At 54.1% G+C, this 19,025-nt stretch overlaps 2 protein-coding genes across 8 annotated transcripts; both read left to right on the plus strand.

Annotated features, from left to right (window-relative positions):
• The first annotated feature begins 16 nt into the window (after window positions 1-16).
• On the plus strand, window positions 17-9,142 carry shkbp1 (SH3KBP1 binding protein 1). 2 transcript variants are annotated; one of them, XM_061826929.1, is made up of 17 exons: window positions 17-301; window positions 737-790; window positions 1,324-1,369; window positions 1,440-1,572; window positions 2,114-2,194; window positions 2,663-2,812; window positions 2,893-2,983; window positions 3,135-3,313; window positions 3,387-3,502; window positions 4,115-4,202; window positions 4,929-5,045; window positions 5,563-5,733; window positions 5,804-5,959; window positions 7,176-7,272; window positions 7,624-7,808; window positions 7,869-7,971; window positions 8,069-9,139. In XM_061826929.1, exons 1-17 carry the CDS (start codon window positions 246-248, stop codon window positions 8,751-8,753), a joined length of 2,508 nt encoding a protein of 835 aa, XP_061682913.1. In that variant the 5' UTR covers window positions 17-245; the 3' UTR covers window positions 8,754-9,139. The 2 variants fall into 2 exon arrangements, with proteins under 2 accessions (XP_061682913.1, XP_061682914.1); XM_061826930.1 differs by lacking the exon at window positions 4,929-5,045 and having other exon boundaries at window positions 8,069-9,142.
• On the plus strand, window positions 8,780-17,665 carry LOC133504563 (neuronal tyrosine-phosphorylated phosphoinositide-3-kinase adapter 2-like). 6 transcript variants are annotated; one of them, XM_061826934.1, is made up of 8 exons: window positions 9,335-10,423; window positions 11,708-11,892; window positions 12,808-12,925; window positions 13,400-13,616; window positions 14,596-14,861; window positions 15,269-15,982; window positions 16,324-16,418; window positions 17,330-17,665. In XM_061826934.1, the coding sequence occupies exons 3-8, from the start codon at window positions 12,871-12,873 to the stop codon at window positions 17,549-17,551; spliced, it is 1,569 nt and encodes a 522-aa protein (XP_061682918.1). In that variant the 5' UTR covers window positions 9,335-10,423; window positions 11,708-11,892; window positions 12,808-12,870; the 3' UTR covers window positions 17,552-17,665. The 6 variants fall into 6 exon arrangements, with proteins under 6 accessions (XP_061682916.1, XP_061682918.1, XP_061682919.1 ...); XM_061826935.1 differs by having other exon boundaries at window positions 12,811-12,925; XM_061826932.1 differs by lacking the exon at window positions 9,335-10,423 and adding an exon at window positions 8,780-8,809 and having other exon boundaries at window positions 12,808-13,616.
• The last annotated feature ends 1,360 nt before the right edge of the window (window positions 17,666-19,025 follow it).

Consider the following 19,025-nt stretch of genomic DNA (forward strand, 5'->3'; position numbering starts at 1 on the left):
TGGCTGGCGACCAGTTGAGGGTGTAGCCCACCTTTCGCCCCAAAGATAGCCGGGATGGGCTCCGGCACCGCACGCCACGCCAGCGACCCCAAGACCTGCTGGAGTCGCTGATCCACTTCAGGATTTCCCTCCCGCCAAAACCTCTCCCCATGTCCGGAAGTGCGTGAACAACACCAACGGGGAAAAGTCGTTACGTCTCAAAACATGGATTGAAAGTCTTGGTTTTGTTGGAAAGTGCCGGGACGATGGCGAACGCGGCGAGGAGCGGGGACCTGATCCACTTAAACGTGGGCGGGAAAAGGTGAAGGGCACTTGTTCGACTTTTCTTTTTCTGTCGACCGTGAGCTAGCTAACAAATGCTAGCACTTAGCATCAACAGGCGTCCGTCGTCGCTCGGACGCGTCAACGTCCCAGTCGTATCCCATCATTTATTCAACATATTTCACCCCCAGCCGCGTAGTTGTTGTTGTTGTTGTCGTCGTCGATTAAACCATGATTAAAACCGAATCGAAAAAAAAAAACCCGTTTCCGAGTCAAGAATGAACGTTCGATCAGGGAATCGTTCAAAACGCTAACTCCATTCGAGCAATTCTCTCTTTCCTTTGAGTCACACTAACGTTTCGCGGAAATTGTTTGATTTATTACAAGCAGTGGCGCTCGCTCGCAAGTTGGAGTTGAACTCCACACGATGCAAGCGAAGGCGACTTTGGAGCTCAAGGGTGCGTTTGTTTTCCAGGTTCAGCACCTCCCGACAGACGCTCACGTGGGTTCCTGACTCCTTTTTCTCCAGGTGAGGGAACGAAACAAACGAGCCGTTAACTGTATATGCAAAATATTACTAATAGGATATCAATTACAATTACTTAATCAGACAGTTCAGAATCGATTTTATTTCGCCAGATATGTCAAAAACACGCAAGGACTTTGTCGCTCCCGTACGACACAACTTTGTCGATAGACAGAGAATGGACGGGTTTCCCCATTCGGCCATCTTGTGTGTCGTAGAGGTCAGAGAAAACGGGTGATGGGTGAAGCGTGAAGTTTTTTTTCTATCCTTACTTGATCCGATTGGTCTAAGGACTGTGGTGACGTCAGTGGAAACCTATCCATACGGTACTTTTAAGACATTGTGAGAAGAGTCGCGGAGGAATAAAGCACTGCCAGTCTCTCTGAGATCAATTAATGCAACGTACGTTTGGCATTGGTAGGGCCTGGTGCTGAATGCCTCCAATATGACCTCGATCACGTAAATCCTTGCCGGGTCAGGATAAGCAGCCGTTGTTCCCTCTGATGCTGTATTTCACTTTGCGTGTTTGTTTTCAGTCTTTTGAGCGGGCGGATCTCCACTTTGAAGGATGAAACAGGAGCTGTAAGTCTGCTTTCGCTTAACTTTTCATCGGCGTTGATGCCGCGCAGTGACGCCTCGTCGTCGGCCGTAGATCTTCATCGACAGAGATCCTTCGCTCTTTGCACCGATCCTCAACTTCCTGCGGACCAAAGAGCTCCACCCGCGCTCCATCGGCGTGCACATGCTCATGCACGAGGCCGAGTTCTACGGCATCACGCCTCTCGGTGAGCCGCTTCTCGCTCTCTTTACAGGAACCCTCAGAGTAGCTCGCGTCGACGACATTTAATCGGACGTCAAATTCCAATCGTGTGTGGGGCCGCCTCCAGGTATGGTTTTCTAACGCTCAGCAAAACGAAACAAGTGGCACCCAACTGTTGAATACAATTGCCTGACGTTGGCAAATCAAAATGCATAAAACGCTTCTGAAACGTCATTTTGGAGACGCGATGAGAAACAGACCTCTTCTGTTGTCATACAGTAATTTTACCAATAGATGGCGCCGTTGCTTTGTCATTTTTGTACTGAGTTATTGCACAACGTGACCTGAGGTAAGTGAGACTCACGATGCCGCACTTTTTGAAACATTTTTACGACTAAATCAATTGAAAAAGAAACCTAATAAAAGCACAGACCAGAGAAATCGAATGGAAAATCTTTTTTTTTTTTTTATCTGAGCATTACGTTCTCTCTTGCTCTGAATATTTTACAATTTGTTTTTAGTTGAGTTCTGTGTCTGTCGCCATGACCACGCTGCTGTGTGTCCAGTGCGTAAACTGCAGCTGTGCGACGAGCTGGACCGCTCCTCCTGCGGAAACGTCCTGTTCAACGGCTACCTGCCTCCGCCGGGTAACGTGAACGCGCTCGCGCCGCCGACGCATTTTCTCAGCTCGAGTTGTTGCGGAAAAAAAGTGGCAGTTGCGTGACGACGTCATCGTGGAATGTCACGTCGATTACGTGCAGTTGACGTAACCTGTGCAAAATGTTTTGACGTTCAAACATAGTCGATATTATTCCAAAAAAAAAAAAAAAAAAACTATTGGAGTTATTTTTATGCGATGTTATATTAGAAATTGTCTAAATGGAGTCACTAGTAAAGACTTCCTGTTCCTGAGAAGTGTCGTAAACCCTCCCTCGCTCGCCCTGCGGGAGCCGAGCGCCGTTACGTGGCCTCGGGGTTGAAAGTCTGGATGTTGTTTTGACAATAATGAGTGAAAATAGTTAGCTTAGATAAAAGTGGATCAACGTGGAAGGAACCGGTCAGCCGTGATGGGGAATTGAAATCATGTCCTTGAGACGGCTCCGTTTGTGTCGCAGTGCACCCCGCCAAGCGTCGCAACCGTCACAGCGTGGCCGGGTCGCATTTCGTGGCGGGCCGAGCGGCGCCGGTCCGGCGCAGCAACACCATGCCGCCTAACCTGGGGAACTCCGGGATGCTGCCCAAGGCGGAGGAGAAGGTGTCTGGAGGTCAGGAATCCATGGCAGGGCCCCGCTCGCTCGCTCGCTCGCTCGCACCCCCGCAACAAGCTTGCACTTTGCCTGTTCAGGGCCGTCGTGCGATCCCGGCTTGGTTCGAATCATCTGCGGGCACCACAACTGGATCGCGGTGGCCTACTCTCAGTTTGTGGCGTGTTACAGGTACACAAAACTCCTTCCGTTCAAAAGGAAGCGTTCCCTGCCATCTTGGTGACGCGTCCGGGACAGGCTTCACCTTCCGGCGGCATCAAATCGAATCGAGTCTAAAGTCGTTGATTTTTGCTTCTTCCCTGTCCTGTCTTGTGTGCCTCAGGGTGAAGGAGTCCACCGGGTGGCAGCAGGTCTTCACCTCCCCTCGGCTGGACTGGCTCATCGACCGCGTAGCGCTCAACGCCAAAGTGATGGGGGACAACGACAAGATGGTGGCCGTGGCCTCGGGAACGGAGATCATCCTCTGGTCCATCTGCCCCGACGGCAACGGGAACGAGATCGGTGAGGACGAGGCGTCCCTTCGGCGCCGTCCATTTCACTGACGAGACCGTCCGCTAACCCCGACCCCGCCCAGGCGTCTTCAGCCTCAACGTGCCGGTGGAGGCCCTCTTCTTTGTCGGGAACCAGCTGATCGCCACCAGTCACGCCGGTAAAGTCGGCGTGTGGAACGCCGTCACCAAACACTGGCAGGTGGGCGGACGCACAATTTTCAGAAGCCGAGATTGTGGAGCGCCAGCAGCCTCCAAAGCTTTTGCGCTGATTTGATATTGTGGCCTGGGACGAGTAGACAAGCGTCTTAAACTTGATTCACCTTTTTACAGCCGCATCCGACATAAAAAGTGTGCCAAACAAATACGAGCTTCCATCGGCGGCGGTACGCTGTGGCGACCCCCAACGAGACAACTCGCTTCTTCCTTTCTATCGTTTTCCGTTCTTTATTCATTAGCAGCGATGGCAACAAAAGCACCGGTCGCTCTCTCAAAAGCAGAGCAAACAGCTGCGGCCGACGCTCACCTTTGACATCTGGAACGGTGAGACGGCAAAACACGTCTCCGTCGAAATGGATGCGACGGGCGGCGATTGCGCCATCTTTGCCCCCTCAAAAGTTGCGCCGATCTCAAAGGCACGCGTCAGTCGGTCGAGTGCTTTCAAAATCTGATTTTCACACGCAAGCTGCGCGAGACCTTTGACAAATATCAACGTCAACGGCAGGAAGCGTTTGGATTCCAGTTGCCGTCCACAGTGGTGAAGTGAGTTCAAGGCGAATGTGTGAAAAGGATTTTTGTTTTGTCACCTTCGCAGAACCAAGACGTCGTTCCCATCAGCAGCTACGAAACGGCCGGCTCTTTCCTCATCCTCGGATGCAACAACGGATCCATCTCCTACATCGGTGGCCAACTCGCACCTCGTGAATTTTTGCACGGTCGATAATTCGCGACGAATCGCGCATTTCGCAAAGATGAGTGAGATTTCGCTGCTGCCTCCACAAATCGCTCCAACAACACGTCAGCCCAAAAAAAACGGCCGTGTTCACGCTACACGTCGATTCAGACGATTTTTGCCCAAAGTGATGTGGATCCTGTTTTGGTTGTTCACATTGATAGGAACAGTTTCAAATATGACCCAGGCCACTTTTTTTTTTTTTTTTTTTGCTTAATCTAATTAGTGCTAAAAACAAATCCGCAGGGATTAACATTCATTTGTGAATTCCAAACAAAAAAACAAATCCAGACCAGGAACACTCTACGGTGTGTGTGTGTGTGTGTCCCCCCCCCCCATTTAATTTGACCAATTCTGCAAGGGAAAGTGGGCCAAACGACCTCCACAGAGATGTGGAAAAACCCGTTGCCAGTTCCCCAAAACTGTTGATTTGCAGGCCGTTTCTTCCCCTTTTCCTCAAAGACTTTTCACCATTTTAAGTTCGCTTTGGTGATATTTGTCTCTTGCGAAACGTTAATAATTCTAGAAGGGGAAAAAAATCCTTTGACAGCACTGCAGCTCAAGGCTTGTGTTCTGCAGTTACTCATCAGAACCAGCCCGTTGGACTAGCTCAACTCGATTTTGGGGGTTGTCAGGAAAAAAACGGCACACGTGATCGTTGTCGTCGTCATTTTAGACGTTCAGAAGTTTCCTCTGAGGATGAAGGACAACGATCTGCTGGTGACAGAACTTTATCGAGATCCTACTGAAGACGCCATCACCGCACTCAGCGTTTACCTCACCCCCAAAACCAGTACGTACCCTTGGGCCAGTTCTGTATGGAAGAAGCCCTTTGAGCAGGTGAAGGCCCAGACACTGCTACTTGATGCACTTTGTCCTCACTACTAGTACGACGACACAAACTTCGGCTTCCCTTTCCGGGTCTTCCCGAGGCATTCCCGGGGCCCGCTCGGAGACGGACGTCTCTCCAGCGTGCGGTAGTGGTGGCAGTGCTGTAGCAAACTCCAGGGAATTTCATAGCCTGCGACGTTGAGGTGCAGTCATTTGTATAAAGAGAGAAGAGTAGCGGCGTGAGGACGCAGCCTTGGGGTACCTCAGTGGTGATTTCATAGAGTAGTGGGGGGGGAGATATTATATTAATAAGACGGTCATTCTACTGGTGTTGACTGGTGTCTATTGGCTTTTTAGTGAGGGCAAAGTGCATAGTACTAGTACCTGGACCTTAACTGGATATCCATGACGTGGAGCAAATACTCAAAACGGCTTCCGCTAGACCTCATTGTCACGACGGCATCTGTTTTGCTCGTCAGGCGACAGCGGCAACTGGATCGAGATTGCGTACGGGACCAGTTCGGGAGCGGTGCGCGTGATCGTACAGCACCCCGAGACCGTGGGCTCGGGCCCGCAACTCTTCCAGACCTTCTCGGTCCACCGCAGCCCCGTCACCAAGATCATGCTGTCCGAGAAGCACCTCATCTCGGGTAATGTCCGCTCGCGCCCGTTGGCGTTTCCCGACCGGTTCCTCGCTAATACCGTTGCGACGCCCGCCAGTGTGCGCCGACAACAACCACGTCCGCACGTGGACCGTGACCCGCTTCCGGGGGATGATCTCCACGCAGCCCGGATCCACGCCGCTCACCTCCTTCAAGATCCTCAGCCTGGATGAAGTGGACGGGCAGGGAGGCTGTAGCGCCGGCACAGAGATAGGTAAGCCTAGCTGCGAGCGGCACCGTCGCCACGCTGCTCGAAACCCTCGTTTGGCGCGGGGTTCGTGTGCCCCAAAAACCCTGCAATGACTGAAATCCGCAAAATTGCCACTACATCGATCTGATGTCTACATGCCAATGCCAAGCTGTGCTGCTATTTTATTTGTCCACTCGGGCGGCCGCAGAAGCGTTTGCGCCGTTCCTCGCTTTCCCCGTCTTGGTTTGATTGCAGTGATGTTTCTAACCACAGGGAGGCTGTTGGAGAAAATCAAGCTAAACGTTGCTCTTGCATTTGTTCGCGTGCGTGTCAGCCGTTCGCCGAGCAAAGGTTGGCATTGGTGAATATTTTTCAGAACTCTTTGAAACTGATGAAGAACCGGTGTGACAGTCTGAGCGCTCCCGGTGCCGAAAAGTCTCACTGTGATTAACGCGCATGCGCATACATTGTGTAAACTCCCGGCCAGTTTGAAACCTCCCCATCCGTGCTTCAACATCTGCCATTCGACAACTTGTCGCCGAGTGTTCATGTTCGCTATGGACGTCTTTTGACCAACTTTTGTTTGAAGGGTTAGGTTATAACGTATGTTAGCTCCCTGTGTGTAGAAGAAGGGCAAATATGAGACCGGCAGATTTCCCAGTAAGCCTCTGCTACGTAACCAGAGTTGCCCCGTTAGTAACGCGAGCGCATTCCTCACAAGGGGACTTTTCAGCACGGGGGAGCGCTCAGACCGTCACGCCGCCACTCATAAGATGTCAGCATTCGCTTCAAACGTTTGCCCAGTCGACCTTCTGCGAGGTGCGGCTGCCTCATTTTAAAGAGTATACGACATTTAAAACCAGAATGGCGTCCAAAATAAATGAATTGTAATATCGCGGTGATCGCTGTACACGCGTGAACTTTCCATCGGTGTGAATGAATTTCCGTCCTCCCTGGGACAACGATGGCTTCTCGTTTTTGTACGTGTTGTTATCGGTGATGCCTTGACGTAAGACTTTCATTGGTTCTGGCGCCGAGTATCTCTCGGGGTGCGCGTCCCGCAGCACGTTGCCGACGGCTTTTTCATTAGAGACGCTTTGGGACGGTCGTGTGTGCGTGGAATTAATGGAGGTTGCATTTCAAGGCAGCGCTGTACAGACGCAAGCGCAACTCGTCGCAGCTCCCTACAGTGCGGCACTATGCGCTGGGTTTTGAGACGTTCCGCCTGTCGTGTCGTCAGGACCGTATGGAGAGAGGGACGACCAGCAGGTGTTCATCCAGAGGGTGGTGCCCGATACCGACAAACTCTACGTCAGGCTGTCGTCCAACGGCAAAAGGTGTGTGTGTGTGTGTGTGTGTGTGTGGAGATCAAATGCTTGTTGCATTCATTGATTTGAAGTATTTATTCAACTACCGACACTCCACTTTAAGTAGAACTTCAAAGGACAATCAGAAAATCTATTTGGTGTCGTAAGCCCAACAAATTTCAAGTTACGAAGGAAAAAGTCCAAGCGAGAATGAAAACTGCTGAAAAGCTTGTCGGCGCCACCGTCGAGAAGCGTGCGCAAACCTCTTGGAGCCTCCGCATCCGGGTCACCGGCCGGCTCCTTCCCTCGGGGCCGCGCTATCCGTCAATCAGATTTTGGTCAAAAAGGTGCGAATCCCGTCTTTTGTGCGGGTCCCGACAGGGTGTGCGAGGTTCGCTCGGTGGACGGCACGCCCATCACGGCGTTCGTGGTGCACGAGTGCGAGGGTTCCAGTCGGATCGGCTCGCGTCCTCGCCGCTACCTGTTCAGCGGCCACGCCAACGGAAGCATCCAGATGTGGGACCTCACCACCGCCATGGAGATCGCAGGAAAGGTGGACATCCGAGGTGAGACCCGCTCGGCCGGCCGTTCCCTGGCCGAATGGCCTCTGATCGGATGTCTCGCAGCGCTGGGCGGGCCCACGGAGGAGGAGCTGCTGGAGCTCTTGGACCAGTGTGACCTCGCTCTCACCAGAACTCCCGACAGCACGCCCAGGACCTCCACGTGCAGGTACACACGCGCAGACGCTGACGACGACGACGACGACTAGGATAGCGATCATCTTTCTTTTTTTTTTGTTTTTTTTTTTTTTTCTTCTTTCCTGCAGTCTTTCTTCAGGTTTGTCTGAAGGCCTCCGAGCAGATCGTATTTACTCTTCCGGAGGAGGAAGAGGACTCGGAGGGAGAGTAGAAGTAGGGGGCGGGGCCTCTTCTCTGTGCGGCGGCCTTCCTCGCCAGGCGCCGCCCTCCGCCGCCCTCGCCAAGTCCTCGGGACCGCCTCCCCCCTCGGCCGCCTACGGACCTCAGCGCCTGTCGAGCTCCAGCCCGCGACCCCGCCGTCAGGCAGAGTGCGGGTGGGCCCGCGGCGGGGGGGTGAGCGAGCGCGAAAGCGGGTGGGCGCGCGGGCGAGGGAGTTTCGTGGAGCGTTGCCAGGAGCTGGCCAAGGGGTCCGAGCCGGGGGCTGCCGAGAGCGGGAGGCGGAGCCTGCCCGTGTGTAGCGAACTGGAGGCGCGCTTCGGCCTGAGGACGCCCGCCCCCCGGCGTCCACACGCGGGGGCGCCTTTGTCCCTGATGCCGTCGCCGCAAGGCGGGGCCCCCGCCGGTGCGGCCTCCGCGTCGACCGGCCCGATGGGCTCGCAGACGCCCGCCTCGGGTCGCCGCGATCGCACCCCCGGGTCTCCTGCAGCTTCTCCGTCGTCGGACGCCACGGCGTCCCCCGAAAGCTCGGACGGCGTCAGCGGTGCGCCCCCGAAGACCGGCGCAAAAGCGCACATGAACGAGACCAGCTTTTGACGGGCAGGAACACCCCCCCACCACCACCCCCCCACCCCCCGACCACCCTCTTGCAGGTACACGCGCAATCACACACGCAAATTTCCACACGCACACCGCAAACGTTCAGCCGCAATCGTGACACGAGCCGTGGCCCGCGTGACAGGAAGTGCCGCTGGTTTGCCGCTTCCTGTCCTGGAATGTTGGGTTACTGTGGTTGCCACGTCAACAAGCCAGCAAAACAAAACGCAAAGAAAAAAGCCAAAACTTGTCACCAAAGCTGCCTGTCACTCAAATATTGGAGTGGAGCGATGAGCTTTTCTCAGTGCTGGCCACTAGGGGGCACCCAATGTTTTGTTTTCTGTCGTTCGTACGCATCATTTTGTTAAAAAAAAAAAAAAAAACACCCTTTCTCCTTATTCTATTTGAATGAACAATAAATAAAATAAGGATTCTTGAATATTTTTTGTTGCAAAAAAAAAAACAAAAAGTAACACCTTTGTCATTCTCATGTCAATTTCATTTTCCATCCAATTTTTTTGGGGCTAAAGGAGTTTGGTCGATTGCTATTTTTGGGGGTATTTTTTGTGGTCTGTATTATTTACTAACTAAATAAATCATTCCATAGTACGACTAACACGGCTTTGGATAGCAACATTTACACAAGCTAAATGTGATCAATCAATTGATATGAACATTGTTGCTGTATCTTTATTTTGCTATTGCAAAAAGAAAAAGCACCACAGCAGAATGTTGACTGATTGATTGAACTCGGTCACAGCGGCGCTGCCGTCAGTGTCGGACGAGGAGGAAGCGACCGACGCTTTTCATCGCCGAGCGGTGACAATTACGCAGTCCCAATGTTATTAAATGTGGATTTGTGCTCTCATCAATTACAGTAAATTAAAAAGGACATTGATTTTGTTTGACCAGAACCTTCTAGAAGGTCTTGTTTAGCTCAGGAAATTGGAGACTTTTCTTCAGGTCGCACATTTTAGTTGACGAGGCAGGGGAACAACATAAAAACGTTTGTGGGGGAAAAACTCGGACCGTAAGCTGTCAGGTTTGCGTTTGCGTCGCCTGTTTTGGATCGAGCAGACGCTGCAAACGAGAAAACGAGTTTGGATTAACAGCAACAGATTCAGAGCCTCTTTGAAGTGGAGCCACTCGGGGAACCGCATCCCGAAAGCGACGACCGCCGATGGTCAGCCGGCGAGCACCGAAATCCAAAGGAGACTTCGGCAACTTGCCTCCGTGCGCGCTTTGCTCGTCCCAAAACCGGAGAGCGACCGCCGTGTCGATCAAATTGGGGGTCCTCGCAAGCGGTCCAGGATCCTGAAAAGCTCACCTGTGGTGTCAAAAGAAGCGCCAAGAACGGCCGTTGAGTTTGAAGACCACTAATAGTCAATCGGCAATTTTCTTCGACCCGTTTCGAGGGAAAGACGGACTGGATTGGCTCAAATAGTCTGCAATCCCAGAAATTCGATTCAAAAGGCCACCGAGGACAAAGGGAGAGATTTTTCCGGACACTTAACATCAGCTGTGGGTCTGTGTGCGCGCATATAGATGAGATGAAACGCTTGACGGCTACCAACGCAGGCGACTTGAGGAAAGATCAATCCAAAAAAACACCAACCAAAGAGTGACGTCGGTGGCAATCGAATGGCCGAGGGAGACCAAAAGCGTCGCGGGTAAAGATTGACACAGGATTCCGGATGTTTACGTTGGGGGGAATTTGGAGGCTGCCCATCCGGCGCCAATTTTTTTCCTTTCGTGTCCTGAATTTTCCTTCGAAACTGGAGACAACATTTTCCGACGATCGGTTTGGTAACGGGAATCTTTCTTTACGGGACCGGTAGAGGCCTTTCAGTCGCTGTTTGGATGTTCTGTGTTTCCAGAATAAATCTCAAAGTCTGTTTTTTTTTTTTTTTTGTTCCTTCTGTCCTTCTTCCCTCTTTTACATTTTAGGTTTACACTTTCTTTTTTGAATGGATAGTTATGCTCCCCAATCTCAGTTTATTAGGGGCGGAGGGACGTCTTGGTGCACGTTTATAAACACAATCCACTGTTCTGTACTTTTTCAAACAAAAATGTGTTTACGGATTTCCGCTTTCCTCCCACATGTCAAAAGCAAGCTCGCATTCATTGGCGATTCTAAATTTCCCCGTCGGTATGATTGTGAGTGCGACCGTTGTCTGTCTCTGTGTGCCCTGGGACGGGCTGGCGACCAGTTCAGGGCGTGCCCCGGCTCCTGCCCGACGACTGGCCGCTCCTGCGACCCTTGTGAGGATAAGCGGCTAAGAAAATGCCATTCGAACAGTCGTCCAAGCAGATTATTTTCTCCCAGTATTTAACGCGTTTGTCGTTTAAGCGAACTTTGACAGTTACCGGTGGTCCTCGGCCCACGGACGTCACTTCTGCTGATTCTTTGCACTTCTCTGTCAGAAATCCCGCGAGGACCACCTGACTGGGCAAATTTATGATGGCGTGATTGGCTTTCCATCTAATCTACGTATTGTGGTCGCAAGCTTGCCAATGAGACCTTTTCGGGGGCCCTCCATGAGGACTCAACCCGCCCGTCTTCATCTGCACTGACAAGGTCTCGGATTGCCGTTTGATTATTGATCGATTTTTAGATGCCGTCTTGGCTTTTTGCACCTCTCTTTCTTCTTGTGTTCAATACTTTTTCCGTGTGCCATTTGACATTTTGACACACCTTTCAGCTTGTTTGTTTGCTTTCTTTTGTACGTTGGGTTGTTCTCAACATCTGGGGAAGTTTTCAGCTTTTATGAAGTATATTCGGTGGGAAACATCTTGACGCGTGAAATACTTATTTCAGCCTGTGCCGGGGTCCTTGACCGTCACACTCACTTTGGGAGATTTCAATTGCCCCTGAGAAAGTTACGGTCAACCGACTCCCCCCCCCCCCCCCAAACTGTAACGGGGAGGAGTCAAGTGACTGCCGATGCCGTCAGGTCGCCGTGGTTTCAGCCTTCTTCGGGCAAGAGACGAGCGGACGTGAACGCGGCGACCGGTCTCCGAACCCGATCGAGGGAGACGTAGAAGGAGATAAGGTGGCCTGGGAAGGAACGTCGGGGACACGGAAGGACACAAAGCGCGCAAGCAGTCAAGGGAGGATGAAGGCAGTGTGAGTCTTGCGGTAAGCATCTTCAATGTGTTGTCATGTCAAGATTTTGCGTAAGCAGAGAGGAAGAAGCGGATTTGGCGTGCGTGCGTGCGTGCGTGAGCGACGACCAAGACGACGACGACGCTCAGCCTTAAATAAATCAAGTGAAGGTGACCGAATTGGAAGCACGTTCCGATTTCCTCTGGCTCGGTCGGAAGCGTGACATCATGCTCGCTCCCGTGAGAGATGCTGCTGTTGCTAGGTTACGGCAGGCCGACTGACTGACTGACTTCCTGTTCCATTTTGGGAGAGATGCTGAGAGGCGGCGGCGGCGGCGGCGTGGGGGAGGGGATGCGGTCGGGATACCGACGCGATGACAAACGCCGCGGAATCGGCAAGGGTTCCCCGCCAAACAATCGCGTCTCCAATTAGACGGCACTGGCCGTCGTCTGGCGCCCTCGCGGACGCTTTGCAGTCGCGTCGCACCTGCCCACGTTCCTTCTGACCACCACCGGACAATCGGCCTCAATCATCTGCGGGCAAATGTGGGGATTCAAACCGGCAGGCCTCCGGTTTCAGGACGTAGTCCACCCCCGTTTCAATGACTGTAAATGCCCGGATTCAAGGGACATTGGGCTGCTCCTTTGGGCGTGTCCTTTGGCCAGCTACAGATACAACCATATGTGCAATACTCGAGAGACGGTCACGACTCTTCAGTAAGGCGCAGTGAACCTAGTGACTCTTCGCGGAGGATAAAGAGTACGTGTCAATGAGTGATGTTATACTTCCAGGTCACTGACAGGATTGCAATTGGACTGCTCCGCGGCTTATGTACTGCGTGTGTGCAGTTTTGCCACAAACTACACGTTTTCAGGCAATATTTGATACTGGATATACTGTGTGGCTGTTCTGTCCTGCTCGCGTAAGACCCCCTACATGCATTTTCAGCAGGAAGAGGAGCCGACGGCCATTTCCACTGGCTGGGATCTGCGCCGACGATTCACATTTGGAATGGCGGCAAAACCGCCAATGCGCGCGTCACAGACGTTTGGCCTCTCGTCGGTTGGTGAGTTGGACGAAACCGGGCTGGGGTTCTGGCGTGCAGAACTGATGCTACCAGTTGGAGGCGCGCTCCTAACCTGGGACGGGAACGCAAAACGGCAGTCGTCGAGATGCCCGGCGGAGACGTCGCCGGCCGTCGACGCCGCTTGCCGATCGAATTCTGACAGAATATTCAAAAGTACCTTTTGAAAAATCATCTCTCTCTTTGCTCCGTGTAATGCTTTTCATTATTTTCAAAACTGACTCAAGGAGCGTGAGGACAACGAGACGGGAGGCGTGACGTCCAAGTCTCGACCCGAAGCGCCGGTTTCCGGCTTCCTCAAGTCATTTGAAAATATAAGCGTGGCGAGCAACAAAGACAAACGGAAGAGCCCGGTGGCCATCAATTCCATGACCCGGATGAATGCGAAGAGTCCCGGGCCGCTCAAAGGGACCCGAACCCTCGGTCTTCTAACCCACTTTGTTCCTCTGTCCTCAGGTCCTCCAGGAACGATGGCGTCTCAAGAGGAGGCTTCCGCCTGGCGCCGTTTTTTCCAATACGTGGAGGACCGCTGCCTTCAGGCGTACGACAACCTGGTCATCCAGAACGCGTCGGACATTTCCCGAGAGAGCGACCGCCTCCGGAACGACGCCAATTGGACCTACTTGCAGGAAAAAAAGCAGAAGAAGAAACGGCAAGGAGAGGCCATAAAAAGGTGCTCAATCAGCCGTCGTCGTCGAGGTGTTTTCGGTTTCCTGGTCGTGTGGATGGGCGGAGCTTCCTCTGCATCGCCATCGGTCGAGGTGGCGAGATCGGGGGTGGCGCCGACTGCCGGGGACGAATTCCTTTGGTGCCGTTACGTACTTGGCAATGGGATTCTGATCTGGATCTTGGGCTGGCAGCTGGGCAACCCAGAAGACGCCGTCACTGCCCGTTCGTCCGTCCATTTTCCGAGCCGCTAATTGTCACGGCAGCGACGAGGAAGAGTTAGCTGGGAACTTGTTTTCCCTCCTCGTCTCTCGGCTGTTCCGCTTTTCCCGTCGTCGAGGTGTTCTCGGTTCCTGGTCGTGTGGATGGGCGGAGCTTCTTCTGCATCGCCATCGGTCGAGGTGGCGAGATCGGGGGTGGCGCCGACTGCCGGGGACGAATTCCTTTGGTGCCGTTACGTACTTGGCAAGGGATTCTGATCTGGATCTGGGCTGGCAGCTGGGCAACCCAGAAGACGCCGTCACTGCCCGTTCGTCCGTCCATTTTCCGAGCCGCTAATTGTCACGGCAGCGACGAGGAAGAGTTAGCTGGGAACTTGTTTTCCCTCCTCGTCTCTCGGCTGTTCCGCTTTTCCCGTCGTCGAGGTGTTCTCGGTTTCCTGGTCGTGTGGATGGGCGGAGCTTCTTCTGCATCGCCATCGGTCGAGGTGGCGAGATCGGGGGTGGCGCCGACTGCCGGGGACGAATTCCTTTGGTGCCGTTACGTACTTGGCAATGGGATTCTGATCTGGATCTTGGGCTGGCAGCTGGGCAACCCAGAAGACGCCGTCACTGCCCGTTCGTCCGTCCATTTTCCGAGCCGCTAATTGTCACGGCAGCGACGAGGAAGAGTTAGCTGGGAACTTGTTTTCCCTCCTCGTCTCTCGGCTGTTCCGCTTTTCCCGTCGTCGAGTGCCATGTGTCTGACGGAAGCTTTTCTTTCTTCAGGACCGACGACGAGGCGGCAGGCGCGACCGACGTGGCCTTTTGCGGAAAACATTTCCGGATGGGCTTCATGACCGTGCCGCCGCCGCAGGACCGCCTGCCCCCTCCCGGCCAGGCCTTCGGGATCCGCTCTCAGTCGCTCACCTCGGTGGGCGCCGACGCCGCCGACGAGCGCAAACAGCCGCCGCCCAAACCCAAGAGGGACCCCAACACCAAACTCAGCGGCAGCTCGGAGGCGCTTCACACGCAAAGTCAGGACCAAGATGAGGGTGAGTGCCGCTACGTCACCGTTTTTGTCGCCTCGGCGTTCACCTTTGGACAAAAAGACAGTCGTCGTGCAGCTCGCCCGCCTCCCACTCGCCATCGCTGCCCCCGGTGACGTTTGAAAGCAAAAACGACGTCTGCCTCCGGGTCTCGGGTCTGCTCGCGGTTTCTTCCCGAGTCAGAGCCAAGCGCGTGCTCGTTCGGGGTTGAGTTGCCCCGGCGCCGAGTGGCCGCCGCTCTTGCGGCACGCCACGAAATAAATCCAATCGGTACGAAATGGAAAGGATTGACGAGGCAATTTTGCAAACGACGAGACGGTTCCGCGCTTTCTCCGCCGAGGATCGAGCGGCTCCACGTCGGGCGAGTTTCGCGCTCGTCCGCTGACGATGCGATCTGGTTCGCGTGCTTGCAGGTCACTTGCACGCGTGCGGCGAGGACTCGAAGAAGACGCCCCCGCCCAAACCCAAACGCAACCCCAACACGCAGCTCAGCTCCTCCTTTGACGAGGCCCACCCGTGTCACCACGGCGACCGCGGGACGGACACGCCGTCGCCGCAGAGTGGCTTCTCGGCGTCCCGAGACGACCCCGAGTCGGTTTACATCGAAATGGCGGCCAACGTCCCGGTCAAAAGTCCGGACGATCAGAACGAGTCGGTGTACGAGGAAATGAAATACTCGGATTCCTGTTTGTCTCTGTACCGCATCCCTCAACCGTTTCCCAACCTGCTGACGCACCGGCCGCCGTTGCTGGTCTTCCCGCCGTTCCCCCCCCAGCGCTCCCCCAATTCGGACGAGTCCCCGCTGACCCCCGTCGACGTCACCCAGCTGTCCATGCCGGGGAGGAAGGCGGGCAAGAGGAGCGAGGACGAGGACGAGCGGCCGTCCGCGTCCACCGTCGCCGCTTCGGGTCGCTCGTCGGCGCCGCCTCTCGCGTCCGGCTCCGCCCGCGACGGGAGCGTGTACCCGCGCAGCCGGTCGGCCTGCCCCTCCCCCGTCGGCGCGGGTCGCTCCCGGACGCCCGTCGGCCTGAAGAGGCCCCCCCCCCCCTACAACGCCTCGCTGGCCGGCCGGCCCCCGGAGGGCGGCGCGTCGCCGGACGACTGCAGGAGCGGGAACAGCGCTGAAGGTACCGCGCGGTAGAAGAAGAAGTCGCGTACGAGGTCCCGACGCCCCGCCGCGTTTATCAGTGCCCAGATGAAGAAAGTCTGTCTCTCGTTATTTGCAGCATTTTACTCAATGAAAGAAACATTTTGGTCTGATTGGACAGAAAAAAAAAAAAAAAAATGCACATCTGCGGCTCATAAAGCGCGGACGTCGCCGAGGCGTCATTCGTAAAGCGCATTTCGGGGGCGGGGACGTTATTTCGGACACTCGTCATCACCTCGTCGCTAACATTTGCGGGAAGCGCCTCGACGCGAGTCTTACTGTCGACGGGTACTTTGTCATTTTCTTTTTTTTTGAGGACAGAATTGAAGTGTCCGCGGCAACTCGGTCGCTCGTCGTCGACATCGGGGGTCCCTTCGATGCCTTCGACCCCGCAAGACCATCCCGCCCTCAGTCAGGTAACGTGAACCAAATCGTGGGTTGTCACCGCTCCAGTCCGTGATCTCGTACTCGTTGCAGACTTGCACGTCGGCGCAAAATTCAACGCAAACGGCGGCGCTTCCCAAACGGAATTGACCTTTTACCTGGAATTAGGAAAGGATTCTTTCCATTCGCAACGCATAGGAATTCTGTGGGTTCTACTTCCGGAATTTGATCAACGAGTGGGAACAAAATCTCTTGTCCAAACCCCAATGAAAGTGAAAGTGAAAATGAAAAGACAAAGATTTGCAAATGCACACAATCAGATTGAATGTTACAACTTGTGAAGCCGTTTTCAATTTGATGCCTGAAGTCAAAACTCCTGTTGGGGACGAAGGGGGGCGTTGTTCACAAGCGACTTTTGATGACAACCGCGTCAGGAACCCTTGTCTTGAATTTCAAGGAATTGAGCGACATCATCAAAAGTTGCCGAGATTCTGGCGAATTCACCGAAAATGCCCGTCACCTTCGACCCTGTGGTGGGCGGGGCTCCATTCAAAAACCCCCTCGTCAAACGTCTCGACTAGTTAAACTACTCAGGGCAGAGCACCTTTTGTTGGGAGCCATCCGCTTTTTCGGCTGAGCAAAAGGATTGGAACACACGTGAACTTCACGTGAATAACAATGTTATTATCATTGGACAACATTTTCATAACCGTTACCTCCAATAACGGCATCGACCCTGCGACACACTTCGGCCTCTTGCACGTTTTGTTTGCTGCTGGTGGGTTTGTCCTCTTCAGGAGGTAAAATGCATGCTCTATTGGGTCGAGGTCCGGTCCCTCCGTGTGCTGCCATTTTGGGTGATTGTTTTGTCGCGTGACGAAGCCTCGAACCCCGGCACACGCGCGGCGTATGGGTGACCCCTGACCTTTGCTCCGCCCCTTAGATGCCGTGGCTGTGCGGCGACGCCACCATGATGGAGACGATCCAGAAGAAACGAGTTTTGTGTCACGAAATCAAAAGCCGCCGGCGCGCCCAGAAGAATCTCGGCGAACGAGACCACCCGCCGGTCGCGCCCAACCGGAGGAGGAAACAACCGCCGCCGTACTCGTCTCCGCCCGCCGCGTCCGCCGGATCGGCGCCGGCCGTGTGGGACACCGCCATCTAGGGAGCGCCGACTTGTCCCGTGTCCGTTCAAAACTTGCGGCAGGGGGCGCGAGTGCGGTGAAGCGCAGCAGTTTGCAGGGATCTCGGACGGACGACACCCCCCCCCCACCCCCACCACCACCACCACCACCACCTTTTGAAAAATAGAAATTGGCAAACGATTGACCCCCTCGCCCCCCCCCTCCCCCCCCTCCAAAAGACCTTTAGAATTGAGTAGAGACGAGCCAGCCCAAATCAAAACACGCCACTCAGATTCAAATTGCGTTGGGGAAATAACGATTCAGCTGAATTATGAACGTGAGTGACGCGTTTCCTTCTTTTTACGCACGAAGGAGCGATTTGAAAGCGCTGCCGATAGCCGCAGAAGACGTCTCGTCAACGCGTAAAACCCAAAATGGATGACCGCGTTTGTGATACTTTTATTCATTTCATGGCAACATAGTCGTGTGTGTGCGCGTGTGTTAAGCAAGTGAACCTGGTTTCGGGTTGTGCCGACGCCGCTCGCTAGTCCCGCCTTCAACGATGCGCGGTTTGCTAACTCCGACCGGTTAGCTTGTCGTTGCTGAAACCGAGCTGTCGGTTTTTGTTGGTCAATAAAGCCGCAAAACGGCGTGCAAGTGGCGACACGCCTCTCTTTACTTTCTCTGGAGAGTAACTGAGTACATGCCTTTGGTTGAGTAGAAATACTTGACAGCTTCACGTAAACGGCAGCTGCTACGGGATTTCCACTTCCACCAATTTAGAATGGGGATGATCATAAAGCGTCAACGCCGCGCACGCAGTCATGACGAGCCCGACGACGTTCTCGCCAAAAGTCGGGGGGGGGGGCAAAAACTTGCGACCTACATGAACGCACGGGAGCAGGCAAAGTACACGTAGACGCCGCCCCCATGCATAAAAACACATCTGTACGTTCATGAGCTGAGCCGCTCATCCTCACGAGGTTCCCAGGAGTGCCGGAGCCCATCCCAGCTCTCTTCAGGCTGGAGGCGGGCGGGGCACGCCCTCGACTGGTCGCCGGTCGGTCGCACTCGCAACTTAGTCTCCGTTGAGTGCAAACATCTTTTGTCGAGGGGTAAAAGCCACGCAGGCACGGGGGGAACGCGCAAACTCTTTCCTCATTCGAACTCCCGTCCTCGGAACGGTGAGGCCAACGCTCTAACCGGTTGCGCACTGTGCCTCCCATTAAAAAGATGCTGTACAAAAAATGGAAATTGTACGCCGGGACATAAGTCGCCACTTTTCCTCCTCGTTCCATCGTCAACATGCAGTATTTGGTTGTGAGGCCCCAAAGTCCAAACGTCGGTCGTTCCCCCTGGCGGGTGTCGGTCCGAAAATCAACCAAAAGAGGGCAGCCCCCCCCCCCCTTGCCGCCGAAAAAACTAACTTATCCCCAAAAGTAGAAAGAACACACAGTCGTGCTCGGACCTGAAGCGCGCTAGAGACGACGTTGGACCCCAAAATTTGAGGAAAAA

Source organism: Syngnathoides biaculeatus, chromosome 8 (assembly GCF_019802595.1).
Source record: "Syngnathoides biaculeatus isolate LvHL_M chromosome 8, ASM1980259v1, whole genome shotgun sequence".
Taxonomy (NCBI): Eukaryota; Metazoa; Chordata; class Actinopteri; order Syngnathiformes; family Syngnathidae; genus Syngnathoides; species Syngnathoides biaculeatus.

Coding starts and splice junctions, on each gene's coding strand:
- LOC133504563 (XM_061826932.1), top strand. CDS start 13,312: ATGACCCGGATGAATGCGAAGAGTCCCGGGCCGCTCAAAGGGACCCGA. Junction 13,617..14,595: donor CAAGGAGAGGCCATAAAAAG/GTGCTCAATCAG, acceptor TTCTTTCTTCAG/GACCGACGACGAGGCGGCAG. Junction 15,983..16,323: donor GAGCGGGAACAGCGCTGAAG/GTACCGCGCGGT, acceptor TTTTGAGGACAG/AATTGAAGTGTCCGCGGCAA.
- shkbp1 (XM_061826929.1), top strand. CDS start 246: ATGGCGAACGCGGCGAGGAGCGGGGACCTGATCCACTTAAACGTGGGC. Junction 1,370..1,439: donor TGAAGGATGAAACAGGAGCT/GTAAGTCTGCTT, acceptor CGTCGGCCGTAG/ATCTTCATCGACAGAGATCC. Junction 5,734..5,803: donor CGAGAAGCACCTCATCTCGG/GTAATGTCCGCT, acceptor GACGCCCGCCAG/TGTGCGCCGACAACAACCAC.